The sequence below is a fragment of the Lissotriton helveticus genome, chromosome 8 (genome assembly GCF_964261635.1).
Source record: "Lissotriton helveticus chromosome 8, aLisHel1.1, whole genome shotgun sequence".
Lineage (NCBI taxonomy): Eukaryota > Metazoa > Chordata > Amphibia > Caudata > Salamandridae > Lissotriton > Lissotriton helveticus.
This window is the reverse complement of record NC_136069.1, coordinates 2,190,205-2,207,464: the sequence shown is the minus strand read 5'-3', so window position 1 is coordinate 2,207,464 and position 17,260 is coordinate 2,190,205. Positions and strand designations below refer to the sequence as shown.

Below are 17,260 nucleotides of genomic sequence, written 5' to 3'. Positions count from 1 at the left end.
CCTTTGCTATGGCGAGGCGGGAGCAGAATTACTTTTGGGTGAAGGAAGCTGCATTTTAGCAGCTCTCCTTTCCCAAAAGCAATGCCGGCTCCTGCAGGAGGCGGACAGCTGGCAGGGACCACAGGAGCATCAAGGATTCCCCTGCGGTCCCCAACACGGAGGCCATGACCCTGGGAATGGGATCCCCCCGGCCGGAAATTGCCCATGAGGTGGAAATGCTGCCCCCTCCCTCAAAATAAAATATGATTTTATTAAAAAAAGAGGCAAAATCAATGGCCTCAGGAGGGGGGCTACTTGGCCCTCCTCCTTTAAATGTAGTTTAAAAAAATAGAAGTGTGGAGAAGTGTGGCTTACTGGTTAGAGGAGGCAGACCTGGGAGCAGAGGTCAGCCCGAGACCAGGGTTCAATTCCTGGCTCGGTGGGGTCTTGAGTCCTAAAAAAATGTCCATGGACTCAACAATTCTCGCTCCGGTGCCTACTCGATTCAAGGGTTCACACTCTGCGACTCTGGGCAATAGCTTGCTGAATCTCCACAACAGCCCCTCGCGGCGGGATGCCTGGCTTTCACCTTGCGGATACCCTGCCGGGGTTATCTCACAGGGGAATACCAGGACGGGTTCCCTAAGCAAGCGCTTAGAAACCGCTTGGTGATTTGCGCTATATAAATTCCTGTACATTTACATTTACACATTTACAAGTGGCCATACCACCCGGATGTGGTCCCCGGGGCCAAAATCAGTCTCTAGAGGAGGACCACCTTCCCATTAAATTAATTAAAATAGGGTCAGGGGTCCGCAGGGCCCAAAAAGTATTAAGGGAAGGGGGGCCATATAGCCCCCTTCCTAAAAGAAGGCAGAAAAAAAAGATGCCATGTCACCAGAGGCCCGCCCCCTCTTTGCAGACTCTGCAAATGTTCCTAATGGGGCAATCTTGGTCGGGGACTGAAGTCCCCATCACTACTGAGGGTCCTCCTTAGGGGCCAACAAGCTCCCTGGCACATACTGTAGGTACCTGGTGGGCTAGTTCGCCCCCAGGAACCCTCAGGCTTGAAGGGGACTTAATCCCCTAATTTACAATGTGCCAGGGGCTGCGTTTGCACACGTGCTATGTCAGGCCCGCCCCCTCCCTGCACCACTTTGCAAACGCGCCCCCTGGCGTGATGTACATTAGGGGATTAATTCCCATTGAGTGCTGACGGTCCTTGAGGGCCAACTATTCCACCAGCTACCTCCAGTAAGCACCACAGAGCTGCGTTGCAGAGAGGTGTAAAAAGGGGCGTGGCCTCTGAACACCTCTCTGCAACACAGCTCCCTGGCGCATACTGGAGGTACCTTGTGGGCTAGTTTGCCCCCAGGGACCCTCAGGATTGAAGGGGACTTAATTAATTCCCCTGCTTACAACGTGCCACGGGCGCGTTTGCCGAGTTCTGCAGGCAGGTGGCGGGACCTTACAACGACGCTGGGTTTTTTGATTTATTTTTTAATTTTGCAAGGGGGCTGTGTGGCCCCCCTTCTTTTACATTAAGTATGGCCCTGGCGACCCCATCCCCCAGGGCCTACTCTTTTTTTCCCTATTAAAAAAAAATCAGGAATGGGGCCATGCAGCACCTCTCCCAAGGTCAATTTAGGCCCCGTGGTCCCCATCCCCCGGGGCATGGCCGTGTGCCCCGCAAAATACTTAATAAAAGCCCCAGGGATTGGCGGTTTCTGGGGGCTTGGGGGGGCCACACATTAAAAAAGAAGCCTCGGGCGATCCTCTATCCAGATATTTTTATATCCACTCATTCTTCAATGCAGATTGCTATATATATATAATACATATTTAAATAACAAACCAATCCACATTCACTGGAAGATGTCATCTGTGATGTCATCAGTGATGTCATTTGGGATGTCATCAGTAATGTCATCAGTGATGTCACTGACCATGTCATGAATGATGTAATATGTGACATCATCAGCAGTAGATTGTGGGCGCGCGAGTTATAGTTAGTACAATTAACTATAACGGAGGAATTTCAATGGTTTTGTACGAGTGAAATGTCCAACTAACTATAACACCCCTAAAACCTATGGTTTTTTCAGTGAATTTCTAAGGTTTTTTAAATACTAATTCCTAACTATAACATATCTAAAACCTATGCTTTTTTCAGTGAATTTCAAAGGTTTTGTAAATTACAATTTTTAAATGTATAAATGTTTATATTTATTTTTTATGATAATGATTTACTAAATTTTTTAAAACTATTTATTTTTAGATATTTTATTTTTTAAATTACATTATAATTACATTTATACATTACATTACAAAATATACTTTCTCAGAATTAATTACTGTAGTTTTTAAATACTTTGCAAATAGGCAATAAAGTTTTAAGTACAGTAGTTACAGTTGTTGCAATGGGCAACACAATTTCAAACACAATGCAACATTGAGCCGAATGTGAATTTATAGTTAAATGCAATTAGTTATTTTATGGATTACTTTTCTAACCACAGGCCTGGATCCTAGATTCAGTTCTGGGACATCTCCTGTAAACAGTTGAGTTAAAGCGTTTTGGTTACAGTAGTGATTTTTAAGGAATATTATTGAATTTTAAAAGTTGACAGAACAATTTTCACATAGAATCACCAATGTTATCCTATGGGAGGAAATTCACTTAGCAAGTAAGTAGTGGTAGCGTTACTTTTTCTTACTCAGTGGTGGATCCTGGATCCAGCACTGGTGCATCTCCTTTAAACAGTTGAAAGAATGCGTTTAAGTCATATAGGCGATTTTTAAGGAATATTTGTAGTTTGTAAAAATAGACACTTAGAAACTTTTCGGGTGAAAACCAGACAATGGATTCCTATGGAAGGAAATACAAGTTACTTGTAAGTATGGTTACAATTACTTTTCAGGGTCAGTGCTGGGCTAAAAGATACAGCACTGAGTTCTCTCCCGATAGCAGGTGAGTAAATCGGAATTCGTTGGTCAGATGATTTTAGGTGAATATTTAAATGTTCCAAAACTCCACACTTAGAAGAATTTCCAAGTGAAACCAGTCAATGTTACCCTATGAAAGGAAATTCACTTAGCAGGTAAGTAGTGTTTCATTACTTTTTCTTACTCAATGGTGGATCCTGGATCCAGCACTGCTGCATGTCCTGTAAAGTAAACAGTTGAAAGAATGTGCTTAAGTTATACAGGTGATTTTTAAGGAATATTTGTAGTTTGTGAAACAACACTTAGAAACTTTTCTGGTGAAAACCAGATAATGGATTCCTATGGAAGGAAATACAAGTTACAGGTAAGTATGGTTAGAATTACTTTTCAGGGTCAGTGCTGGGCTAAAAGATGCAGCACTGGGTTCTCTCCTGATAACAGGTGAGTAAATCGGAATAAGTTCGGATGATTTTAGGTGAATATTTAAAAGTTCCAAAACTCCACACTTAGAAGAATTTCCAAGTGAAACCAGTCAATGTTAGCCTATTGAAGGAAATTCAAGTAACTGGTAAGTATGGTTAGAATTACTTTTCAGGGTCAATACTGGGCTCAAAGATGCAGCACTTATGTCTCTCCTGATAACAGGTGAGTAAATCGGAATTCGTAGTACATCCAGGAAGTGCCACAGAGCTTCGTAGCAGAAAGATGTCAAAAGGGACACGGCCTGCACCACCTCTCTGCAACGCAGCGTAGTGGCACTTCCTGGAAGCACCTGGTGGGCTACTTGGCCCCCATAGTCCCTCAAGTTTGAAGTGGAATTTTTTACCCAATTTAAAACGTGCCACAGGGCGTGTTTGCACACATCACGTCAGGCCCCATCCCCTCCCTTCACCAGTGTGTAAACGCACCCCATGGCACGTTTTAAGTTGGGAGATTAAGTCCACTTGAATTCTGAGAGTCCCGAGGGTCCAACTAGCCAACTAGGTACCTCCGGGAAGCACCACAGAGCTGTGTTGCAGAGAGGTGTAAAAAGGGACGTGGCCTCTGAACACCTGTCTGCAACACAGCTCCCTGGCGCATACTGGAGATACCTGTTGGGCTATTTGGCCCTCCGGGACCCTCAGTATTGAAAGATACAGGGCGTCTTTGCACAGTGCTGAAGGAAGGAGGTGTGGCCTAAGGTGATATGTCTGCAAGCACACCCTGTGGCACGTTTTGAGTTAGAGAATTAATTCCTCCACAATCTTGTGGGTCCCTGGGGGCCAACTAGCCCACCAGGTCCTTCCAGTATGTGCCTGGAGGCTGTGTTCCAGAGAGGTGTTAAGAGGCCACTCCCCTTTTTACAGCACTCTGCAACGCAGCTCCGTGGCGCTTACTAGAGGTACCTGGTGGGCTAGTTGCCCCCCAGGGACCCCCAGGATTCAAAGGGACTTTGAGCTTATACACGAGCTTAAGGCATGGAGATGGGTTAAATGCGTTAAAACACTACCTAGGCACAAGAGACACAAAACTCTACCAAAATATAATGATGCTTCTACACATGACAGAGTGGTGGTTAGAAATCAACACTTTTACATTTGACAAACTTCTGTACATTCAGACACAGGGGACAGCCATGGGTACTTGCTTCGCCCCCAGCAAGAGTAGTACCTCCATGGCATCAGTAGGTAAACAGGGGTCTGGGGTAGTCTACCTTATGAACTGGTCTTTTTAGCACCATTTTGTAGACCAGCTATTCAATGGTCTTAAAAACCAGTCGCTAACGGGCCTTAGCGGGGGTTTTTAGAAGGTATCGCCGGACCGGGAATTCATTGTAAATATCGAAAGTGGGGTTAGCGTCTGTTTTCGCACGGGAACGCCTACCTTGCATCTCATTTTCATTAGCTATCGCTAACAAAAGTGGCGATCATAGAAATTGACGTTATCGCCAAGAAACTGTTGCTAACTGCGGTTAGCAGAAACTTATTCATATAGCGATAAAAAAAGCAGCTTTAACATTAAAATGTTAACGTTACGGTGGTGTCATATCCTTGTACATATGCCCCTGTGTTTTGCTTAAAGTGCTGGATAAACCAATACCGCACTTTAGGCATGCTCTCAGTTTTTTATATTGTTACGATAATTTTATATTTAAAGCAATCTGATTTGCCGTGCTTAAATTTCGTTTCAATGGAGTAGTGAGGATAACTGTAATTTTGAAATGATGTACCTTGTCAATATATCTATATGTAACTAACTCCCTGCACTTTGAGTCGGTACTGAGTAGTCCTGAAAGCTAAACAGTAATGGACATAAAAACATGCTAAATATGCACATAATTAAAACATCACCTCAAGCTGTGCCACTTTACACTCATAGGTGGAGGCAAATATAGGGGCATATTATCATGAACGGCGTTAAAATTATCGCCGCTTTAGTGGCAGGAAACTGCCGATAATGGGCTTGATAATATGCCCTTCAGAATTCCCATAGAAGCCCAGGTTCACACCAGAACATGGGCGTCTATGGGAATTCTCCAGGGCATATTATCAAGCCCATTATCGCCGCTTTATCGACAGTTTCCTCCTGCTAAAGCAGCGATAATTTTAACGCTGTTGCTTGATAATACGCCACATAGTTCCTCCTTGACTGCTGTGAACTGAAAGAATAAGAAAATCACTGAACTCCTCGGATGCTGTACGCTTTGTAATATACGCACACAATGCAATTCCTATAACTTGTGTACTCTCAAGCATTAATGTTGATACGCGTATTGAATGTCCTTTTAGATTTAAGTTCTAATCCGTCACAAGACCTTTATCAGAGCATGTGACCTCAATTTTTAGATTTAAAAAATAGTTCAAAATACTTTGGAGTTCATTTTTACATGATATTGGGCTTTGCAATACTTCTTAGAAAACCAACATTTCCATAATGCAATTCTATGGGAACTAGAGGCCTTGACGGGTGAAAAGAAATGGAGCGTTTTGCATGGTCATCCTCGTGTTTTTCAACTGGTGCTGCTGGTTTTTCGACCCTCAGAGAGTGCGCTGAGTTCTACTAACCACACCTCGGTCCCAGGGCCCTGACCCCGAAGTGTCTTAGGATTGGCTACGTCCCATTGGAAATGGCTAACTTCCCTGTAAGTCCCTTGTAAATGTTACTTTGATTCCCAGGCCATGTATGTTAGAGGCGACCCCAGGGCTTGCAGCACTGATTGTGCCACCGTAGAGGCCCTCTAAGTAAAACAAATCCTCCAGTCCGTCACTGCAGACTAGTTTAGCAGTTGTGCATTGCTAGCCCAACTATGTCATTGACGCAAAGCCACCACTTCGTCTGCACGTGTGTAATTCATCCCTATGGCAGACCTACAGAGCCCTAAAGACAGGGCACAACATATGACACAGAAATGATATGATACTTTACATGTCCTGACAGTAAAACACATAAAACAAATGTTTTATTGTGGAAAGACTTGTTCGTGAAATGGCGAGCACAGGTTTACACGCTGAACCCTCAGCTGTGGTAACGCCAGAACAGTGTGACCAAAGTGGGCACTCCGAGGTATCAAACAACTCATTATATTAATCCCAACTTGTATCTCAGGATGAAATTAATGTAACTTGTTGCAGAGTGCAACGTCATCCTCGGTGCAAGCCTTGCTGCTCAAGTGCCACAGCTACCAAGGGTGGAGGTGAGCGCTGGACCCCTAAAGGGGTTGGTAAGTGAATTACACGGTGAGGTTGCACAACCACACCATATAACACACCCCATTTCCACACAACGGGTAAAAAACAGCTTCCATGTAGTCAGGTTGGGCTGCAGTAACGCTTGAGCGCACATTGCCCGTGAAGGACACCGGGCACTAGAAGTGAAGTTATACCTGAAGCGCTCAGATGTCGGCTGTCTCTGTTGATGCGCAAGAATCCGTGGCTGCTACGAAATATAGTTCACTTTCTGCTGCCCCGCACTGCGTGTTCCCAGTGGGCGCATCACTTGAATCCACTCAGCGCTCCCTCTCTACTGACAGAAGCCTCTCTTATACTGTCGGTAAGTGCTCTCCGCCAGCAGTACCTAAACTGTCTACGTATGAATGAATATTGAGGTTTCTTGGCTGCCTCCCGTCCTCAGACACATCTTACAAAGATCTCTGCTATTTTCCTGAGGGTCAGGTAATTAGCAGAGATAATTCCGCGTTACCCCAGTGACCAGCAGAGATAGTCCCACGTTACCCCAGTGACCAGCAGAGATAGTCCCATGTTACCCCAGTGACCAGCAGAGATAGTCCCATGTTACCCCAGTGACCAGCAGAGATAGTCCCATGTTACCCCAGTGACCAGCAGAGATAGTCTCATGTTACCTCAGTGACCAGCAGAGATAGTCTCATGTTACCCCAGTGACCAGCAGAGATAGTTCCATGTTACCCCAGTGACCAGCAGGTATAGTCCCATGTTACCCCAGTGACCAGCAGAGATAGTCCCACGTTACCCCAGTGACCAGCAGAGATAGTCCCATGTTACCTCAGTGACCAGCAGAGATAGTCCCACGTTACCCCAGTGACCAGCAGAGATAGTCCCACGTTACCCCAGTGACCAGCAGAGATAGTCCCACGTTACCCCAGTGACCAGCAGAGATAGTCCCACGTTACCCCAGTGACCAGCAGAGATAGTCCCACGTTACCCCAGTGACCAGCAGAGATAGTCCCATGTTACCCCAGTGACCAGCAGAGATAGTCCCATGTTACCCCAGTGACCAGCAGAGATAGTCCCATGTTACCCCAGTGACCAGCAGAGATAGTTCCATGTTACCCCAGTGACCAGCAGAGATAGTCCCATGTTACCCCAGTGACCAGCAGAGATAGTCTCATGTTACCCCAGTGACCAGCAGAGATAGTCCCATGTTACCCCAGTGACCAGCAGAGATAGTCCCATATTACCCCAGTGACCAGCAGAGATAGTCCCAGGTTATCCCAGTGACCAGCAGAGATAGTCCCATGTTATCCCAGTGACCAGCAGAGATAGTCCCATGTTACCCCAGTGACCAGCAGAGATAGTCCCATGTTATCCCAGTGACCAGCAGAGATAGACCCATGTTATCCCAATGACCAGCATAGATAGTCCCATGTTGTCCAAGTGACCAGCAGAGATAGTCCCATGTTACCCCAGTGACCAGCAGAGATAGTTCCATGTTACCCCAGTGACCCGCAGAGATAGTCCCATGTTACCCCAGTGACCAGCAGAGATAGTCCCATGTTACCCCAGTGACCAGCAGAGATAGTCCCAGGTTATCCCAGTGACCAGCAGAGATAGTCCCATATTACCCCAGTGACCAGCAGAGATAGTCCCATGTTATCCCAGTGACCAGCAGAGATAGACCCATGTTATCCCAGTGACCAGCAGAGATAGTCCCATGTTACCCCAGTGACCAGCAGAGATAGTCCCATGTTACTCCAGTGACTAGCAGAGATAGTCCCATGTTACCCCAGTGACCAGCAGAGATAGTCTCATGTTACCCCAGTGACCAGCAGAGATAGTCCCATGTTATCCCAGTGACCAGCAGAGATAGTCCCATGTTACCCCAGTGACCAGCAGAGATAGTCCCATATTACCCCAGTGACCAGCAGAGATAGTCCCAGGTTATCCCAGTGACCAGCAGAGATAGACCCACGTTACCCCAGTGACCAGCAGAGATAGTCCCAGGTTACCCCAGTGACCAGCAGAGATAGTCCTGTGTTACCCCAGTGACCAGCAGAGATAGTCCCATGTTACCCCAGTGACCAGCAGAGATAGTCCCATGTTATCCCAGTGACCATCAGAGATAGTCCCATGTTACCCCAGTGACCAGCAGAGATAGTCCCATATTACCCCAGTGACCAGCAGAGATAGTCCCAGGTTATCCCAGTGACCAGCAGAGATAGACCCACGTTACCCCAGTGACCAGCAGAGATAGTCCCAGGTTACCCCAGTGACCAGCAGAGATAGTCCCATGTTATCCCAGTGACCAGCAGAGATAGTCTCCTGTTACCCCAGTGACCAGCAGAGATAGTCCCATGTTACCCCAGTGACCAGCAGAGATAGTCCCATGTTACCCCAGTGACCAGCAGAGATAGTCCCAGGTTACCCCAGTGACCAGCAGAGATAGTCCCATGTTACCCCAGTGACCAGCAGAGATAATCCCATGTTACCCCAGTGACCAGCAGAGATAGTCCCATGTTACCCCAGTGACCAGCAGAGATAGTCCCAGGTTACCCCAGTGACCAGCAGAGATAGTCCCATGTTACCCCAGTGACCAGCAGAGATAATCCCATGTTACCCCAGTGACCAGCAGAGATAGTCCCATGTTACCCCAGTGACCCGCTGAGGGGCCGCTGCCTCCAGGTACCCGAGTCTCCTTGTCTTTTCCTCTTGTGGTTCATCTAAAGATGGTTCAAGCTCTCTCTCTGTTTTGTGTTTTATTGCAGCTCACCTGTCCCAGCTCAGGATGGCGGAGGCAAAGAAGGCCGGGTCTGCCTCAGGTAAGGATGAATGTTCAGGTAATTATGGATTTGCCAAATCTGGTGGATAATCTTAAAGAGTTTAACGAATCAAAAGTGAATTAAAAAGTGTCTACCCGTGCAGCCGACAGTGGAAGGCTCTGTGACCAGGCCCCCCTCTGTTGTTCATTACTGTATTTGGGTGTTAAAGTGATACTGATGGGGTCAAACCAGGCATATATAAACATGCCTTTTGTTGCTGCATAAATCAGTGAACCCCGCCCCATAATGTGGGTGTCTCTTACCACATAATGTCCCATTTAGGTATGTCACACGCTGTTTCATATTTTGTTTGTGCTTAAGTGCTATTTGAAACTCATCCCCACTGCTCAATGAGTGAGTGAATGTGGGTGGATGCAGAAATGAATGCACAGGTGGGGGTGAAGAGATAAATAAATGCATGTTAAGAACTGGACACGAGATGGTGGAGTGACAGGAATGAATCTGATTGAGGGAGTGAAGGTGTAAGTAAAGCAGGGGGGTGAAAGGATGAAGGAAGAATGAATGGGTGTCACAGCAGAGGTGAATTGGTGATGGATGCAGTGATGAGACGTGAGGAGTGATGATGAGAGGTGGAGCAGTGATGAGACGTGAGCAGTGATGATGAGAGGTGGAGCAGTGATGATGAGAGGTGGGGCAGTGATGATGAGAGGTGGAGCAGTGATGATGAGAGGTGGAGCAGTGATGATGAAAGGTGGGGCAGTGATGATGAGAGGTGGGCAGTGATGATGGGAGGTGAGGCAGTGATGATGAGAGGTGGAGCAGTGATGATGAAAGGTGGAGCAGTGATGATGAGAGGTGAGGAGTGATGATGAGAGGTGGGCAGTGATGATGAGAGGTGGGCAGTGATGATGGGAGGTGAGGCAGTGATGATGAGAGGTGGAGCAGTGATGATGAGAGGTGGAGCAGTGATGAGACGTGAGGAGTGATGATGAGAGGTGGGCAGTGATGATGAGAGGTGGAGCAGTGATGATGAGAGGTGGAGCAGTGATGATGAGAGGTGGAGCAGTGATGATGAGAGGTGAGGAGTGATGATGAGAGGTGGGGAGTGATGATGAGAGGTGGGCAGTGATGATGAGAGGTGGAGCAGTGATGATGAGAGGTGGAACAGTGATGATGAGAGGTGGGGCGGTGATGATGAGAGGTGGGGAGTGATGATGAGAGGTGGGGCAGTGATGATGAGAGGTGGGGCAGAGATGATGAGAGGTGGGGCGGTGATGATGAGAGGTGGGGCAGTGATGATGAGAGGTGGAGCAGTGATGATGAGAGGTGGGGAGTGATGATGATAGGTGGGACAGTGATGATGAGAGGTGGAGCAGTGATGATGAGAGGTGGAGCAGTGATGATGAGAGGTGGAGCAGTGATGATGAGAGGTGGAGCAGTGATGATGAGAGGTGAGGAGTGATGATGAGAGGTGGGCAGTGATGATGAGAGGTGGGGCAGTGATGATGAGAGGTGAGGAGTGATGATGAGAGGTGGAGCAGTGATGATGAGAGTGGGAGCAGTGATGATGAGAGGTGAGGAGTGATGATGAGAGGTGGAGCAGTGATGATGAGAGGTGAGGAGTGATGATGAGAGGTGGAGCAGTGATGATGAGAGTGGGAGCAGTGATGATGAGAGGTGGGGCGGTGATGATGAGAGGTGGGGAGAGATGATGAGAGGTGGAGCAGTGATGATGAGAGTGGGAGCAGTGATGATGAGAGGTGGAGCAGGGATGATAAGAGGTGGAGCAGTGATGATGAGAGGTGAGGAGTGATGATGAGAGGTGGGCAGTGATGATGAGAGGTGGAGCAGTGATGATGAGAGGTGGAGCAGTGATGATGAGAGGTGAGGAGTGATGATGAGAGGTGGAGCAGTGATGATGAGAGGTGAGGAGTGATGATGAGAGGTGGAGCAGTGATGATGAGAGGTGGGAAGTGATGATGAGAGGTGGAGCAGTGATGATGAGAGGTGAGGAGTGATGATGAGAGGTGGAGCAGTGATGATGAGAGTGGGAGCAGTGATGATGAGAGGTGGGGCGGTGATGATGAGAGGTGGGGAGTGATGATGAGAGGTGGGGAGAGATGATGAGAGGTGGGCAGTGATGATGAGAGGTGGGGAGTGATGATGATAGGTGGATCAGTGATGATGAGAGTGGGAGCAGTGATGATGAGAGGTGGGGCGGTGATGATGAGAGGTGGAGCAGGGATGATAAGAGGTGGAGCAGTGATGATGAGATGTGAGGAGTGATGATGAGAGGTGGGGCAGTGATGATGAGAGGTGAGGAGTGATGATGAGAGGTGGAGCAGTGATGATGAGAGGTGGAGCAGTGATGATGGGAGGTGGGGCAGTGATGATGAGAGGTGGAGCAGTGATGATGAGAGGTGGGAAGTGATGATGAGAGGTGGGGCAGTGATGATGAGAGGTGGAGCAGGGATGATGAGAGGTGGGGCAGTGATGATGAGAGGTGGGCAGTGATGATGAGAGGTGGAGCAGTGATGATGGGAGGTGGGGCAGTGATGATGAGAGGTGGAGCAGTGATGATGAGAGGTGGGAAGTGATGATGAGAGGTGGAGCACTGATGATGAGAGGTGGAGCAGTGATGGCGAGAGGTGGAGCAGTGATGATGAGAGGTGGAGCAGTGATGATGGGAGGTGGGGCAGTGATGATGAGAGGTGGAGCAGTGATGATGAGAGGTGGGAAGTGATGATGAGAGGTGGAGCACTGATGATGAGAGGTGGAGCAGTGATGGCGAGAGGTGGGGCAGTGATGATGAGAGGTGGGAAGTGATGATGAGAGGTGGAGCAGGGATGATGAGAGGTGGGCAGTGATTGTAAGAGGTGGGGCAGTGATGATGAGAGGTGGAGCAGTGATGATGAGAGGTGGGCAGTGATGATGGGAGGTGGGGCGTGATGATGAGAGGTGGAGCAGTGATGATGAGAGGTGGGGAGTGATGATGAGAGGTGGAGCAGTGATGATGAGAGGTGGGGCAGTGATGATGAGAGGTGGAGCAGTTATGATGAGAGGTGGGGCAGTGATGATGAGAGGTGGGCAGTGATGATGAGAGGTGGAGCACTGATGATGAGAGGTGGGGCAGTGATGATGAGAGGTGGAGCACTGATGATGAGAGGTGGAGCAGTGATGATGAGAGGTGGATCAGTGATGATGAGAGGTGGGGAGTGATGATGAGAGGTGGGGAGTGATGATGAGAGGTGGAGCAGTGATGATGAGAGGTGGGGAGTGATGATGAGAGGTGGGGAGTGATGATGAGAGGTGGGGAGTGATGATGAGAGGTGGGGAGTGATGATGAGAGGTGGGGAGTGATGATGAGAGGTGGGCAGTGATGATGGGAGGTGGATCAGTGATGATGAGAGGTGGGGCAGGGATGATGAGAGGTGGGGCAGTGATGATGAGAGGTGGGCAGTGATGATGGGAGGTGAGGCAGTGATGATGAGAGGTGGGAAGTGATGATGAGAGGTGGAGCAGTGATGATGAGAGGTGGGGCAGTGATGATGAGAGGTGGAGCAGTGATGATGAGAGGTGGAGCAGTGATGATGAGACGTGAGGAGTGATGATGAGAGATGAGGCAGTGATGATGAGAGGTGGATCAGTGATGATGAGAGGTGGGGCAGTGAGGATGAGAGGTGGAGCAGTGATTGTAAGAGGTGGAGCAGTGATGATGAGAGGTGGAGCAGTGATTGTAAGAGGTGGGGCGTGATGATGAGAGGTGGGGCAGTGATGATGAGAGGTTGGCAGTGATGATGAGAGGTGGGGAGTGGTGATGAGAGGTGGGGAGTGATGATGAGAGGTGGAGCAGTGATGATGAGAGGTGGAGCAGTGATGATGAGAGGTTGGCAGTGATGATGAGAGGTGGGGAGTGGTGATGAGAGGTGGGGAGTGATGATGAGAGGTGGAGCAGTGATGATGAGAGGTGGAGCAGTGATGATGAGAGGTGGGGACCATCAGAGTCAGGAGGGAGTTCATGACAATCCCCGCATTCTGATGGACCATGAGGGCGGCCGCAGCGGTCGCCCGTAGGCATCCTGGGAGAGCCCTTGCAACAGGATCTCAGGTGGCTTAAAAATAAGCACATGGCCGATGGTGACCTCTGAACACCTGGGTCAAGATAGCGCATGCACATCCGTCTGCCTCATGCACCAAAAGAAAATATTGTTTGATATAATCAGGAGTACCGAAGAATGGAGCAGTACACAGAGCCCTTATCAAATCTTGGAAGGCCTGCGCATGCTAGTCTCTAGTCCATGGAAAGGAACTGTCTGATATGTCTTTAGTGGTGAGGGCAAGAAGAGGATTGACCATGGGCGAAAAATTGTAAATCCACTGTCTACAGTATGAGGTTAGTCCTATGAAGGCTTGCACCTGCTTTTGTGTTCGTGGGGCCGTCATAGCATTGATAATGGCTACACGATCAGCGGTGAGCTGCCTTCCCTCCTTCGAGAGGAGATTACCTAAATAGGGCACCTTCTCTTGACAAAACTGAAGCTTTTTCAAAGAGACTATGGGGCATATTATCAAGGGGGTTTATCTCCGCTTTTTTGGCTTTAAAAGCCAAGAAAGCTGAGATAAAATTATCTCCCTATTACCAAGCTGTCGCTAACACCAGTTAGCGACAGCTAGTAGGAGATAGCGACCATCTTGGGCCCCGCTTTGCATGTCAGTGATATTTATCACTAATGACATGCAAAGTGGGCGTGCCAAGATGTTAGCGACTGGAAACAGTCGCTAACATCGCTATCTCCTATTACCAACTTTTGGAGATATTCGCGCTAAGCGCGAATATCTCCAAAAGCTAACACCTGCCCTGAGCAGTTCTTCACCATGTTATCCAATGGGAGGTGGATAACATGGCTAAGAGCATTTGCTCGATAATGCATGAATATCGCTGACTTTTTAGCGATATTCATGCATTGCGGCCGTTTTTTATCGCATTTGCGATAAACCTTGCTAATAGCAAGGTTTATCTGCGATAAAAATCGCCGATGTGCGGCGATAATTTTTGTCTCTAAACAAGTTAGAGACAAAAATTATCGCTAGTTGTTGGTAATATGCCCCTATGTGATTTTGGAGGGCAAGGTGGCGTAACAAACAGAGAGTAGCTTCTTTACATGCTGGGGCAGAATTTGCAGCAATGAGGAGGTCATCAACATATTGTAATAGTGTGGAATTATCAGGGAGTTCCAAGGAATCTAGTTGACTTTTGAGAGCTTGACTATAGATACTGGGGCTCTTGGTAAAACCTTGAGGGGCGTGGCAGAATCTAAAGCTCCGCCCACCAAGGGAGAAACTAAAAAAATGTCTGCTGTCAGGATGTATAGGAATGCTGAAAAAAGCATTCTTCAGGTCTATGACAGAGAAGTACGTGGCGTCAGAAGGGACCATCGTCAAGAGGGCTGTAAAGTCGGGGACAACAGGGTATTGGGATATTGTTATTTTGTTAAGGTCAATCACGAATCGATATATTTTAGGGGAGAGAGCATTTCCATTGGTCTTTTTAAGAACCAAAAAAATGGGACTGTTACAGATATTGCCACGTGTCTCTTCCACTACACCCTTGTCCATCAATTCGGATATTATTGTCAACAGGGCCATTTCTTCTTTCGCGGGCAGTCGATACTGCCAGAGGCGGGGAAGAAGTGCACCTGGCTGGATGCGTACCACATGAGGGGGTATGTTGAGACACCCCACATCAGTGTCTGATGATGCCCAGAGGAAGGAAGGTAAAGACAGCAACTCTGGTGGGAGGGGACTGGACAGATACGTGTAGGAAGCTGCGGTGGGGTAAATTGTTAAGGACACACCTTGGGAACTACATGATATGGTTGCATAGAGATCTTTCAGTAAATACATTCCTAATACGTTTTCACTGCAACCTGTAGTAAGGACCAAGGGAGCGTCAACATGTGCAGGGCAAATATCGAGAGGAAGGGGTTCAGAGACAGGGCTGGTCACGGGAGTCCCTGCAAAACCCACGGAGACATGCATATTGCCAGAAAGGGGTGCCTCTGGGATTGACAGACGTGCAATAGAAGACCTGGTGGCCTCAGTATCCAAAAGAAAATTCTGATAGTTCCCCACAACTGACATTTTAACATACAGGCCCCTTTGATCCACTGGAATTTGCACTCTGGTAATACCCCTTTCCTGTCTGGCCTATGCTTGGTAGGACCCTGTCTCATCAACTTCGTCATAATCATCATTGTAATAAGTAACCTATTAGCCAGGCGTTGTCCGATGGGAGCGTCCTCCCTGGGCCTACGTTCTTTATCCAGCGGATGGGGCGGGCCATTGTCCCTAGTCGGCCTTGCTTCCCTAGGAGCACGAGGCCGAGTCTTCCCTGTTCGGATGTTTTCAGCCAATACGGGACACTCATCTATCCAATGGCCGTTCCCCTTACAATAAGCACACTGATCTGTTTGGAGGGCTCCCGCACATTGAGGGTCTGAGGGGGTAGACTGGCGAGCCCTCGGAGGGGGTTGGGGTTGTGGTCTAAAATTCCTGTGGGGATCGGGACCTCGGGGAGGGTAAGCCTGCTGCAGAAGGGCCTTAGTCTTAAGATCCCTAACCTTCTTACTTTGCTTGTCTCTATCTTCATTCTCCCTATTCTCGTGATATTGTGCCATAGCCCAGATACCAGTCATAGTTTGGGCAGACCACGTACTTTCAACTTTCTTAAGCCTGGCGGAGATCTCAGGAAGCAAGTTACTGACAAACTTATCGATAAACACTGTGCCAGAACCTGGGGTCCGGGGATCCAAACCACTATGTCCCTTATATTCTGTCTCAAAACGGTAAAAAAAAGTCAGCCACATTCTCATTTTTTCGCTGCCAACAGGCGATTATTTTATCTCAGTTAATGACAGTTTCTGGCAAAAGTGTTTTCATAAACGTCATTATTTTACCGGGCAAAGTCAGGATGGCAGCTTCTGGTTTAGTCCCTCCTACCCTTGATTCTTACATAGCCTCTAGGTCAGCCCATTTACCTCCCAATGCCACTTCATGGTCAGTATGTCAAATCTTGTCCCAAATTTCAGTGGGGACAACCGTACCAAAAAGTAAATCTATATCCTCAAGAACAAGAGTACCTGCAGATATAATCTGACCTAATTCTCTGTAAAAGACAGGCGGGTTCTTCAGGGGATCTGGTAATTGTCCCTTTAACTGCATTACTGCTGACCTTTTCCAAAGGAACATGAATCCCAAAGCCTGCGCCAGTGTGCTTCAACAGCCCCAAAGCCATTATTTTGGGCATCGGTAAGTGCGTTAACAAAGACAGGGGCCGCCTCTCTCATTGGCATAGCTGCCTCTAGAGGGGTGTTGGGAAAAGCGGTCATATCACGGTAAGCCATTAAAGCAGACATAGCGCCAAACATCCCCTCTCCCTGAACATCGCCTCTTTTTATTTGTGACCTGAGGTCCACTAATCCGGCGGGTATCTGCATGAGCGCATTCTCGAATCTTTGCATTACCAAGGTACACATGTACTCAGCCCAGGTGGTCTGTTCCATAATAGTCCACTGGGAAAAGGTCGACCGCATTTCTTTGAAGGTATAAATATTCCTGTTATTAATCCAACATTCACACTGTATCTTCTATATGTCTTTTTCTTGAAGGGACGAAAAACTGACTTCAGAGGGTAAGGAAGCCAGTCGTGGGGAATTCAACAATCTATATAAATCCTGCTTAACTGTAGACCACAGGGAAGTAGGAAAAGGGCGTGTAGGGGTTAGGCCGCTGGGATTGGGCGGATGGGGACTTGTTGCCATTCCCGCAGTGAGGACAGGGTTAGCGTGCGTGGTCGGTGTCATAGGAAAGATGGGGAGGGTC

The 17,260-nt window shown here is 48.0% G+C and overlaps 1 protein-coding gene across 1 annotated transcript in view; it reads left to right on the top strand.

Annotated features, from left to right (window-relative positions):
• The window catches only part of LOC144773304 (NACHT, LRR and PYD domains-containing protein 3-like), a 123,311-nt gene that overhangs the window by 60,374 nt on the left and 45,677 nt on the right, over positions 1-17,260 (top strand). Inside the window, exon 2 of the mRNA XM_078658245.1 lies at positions 9,365-9,418. Within this exon, the coding sequence (XP_078514371.1) occupies positions 9,365-9,418 (54 nt within the window). The remainder of the gene's footprint in view (positions 1-9,364; positions 9,419-17,260) is intronic.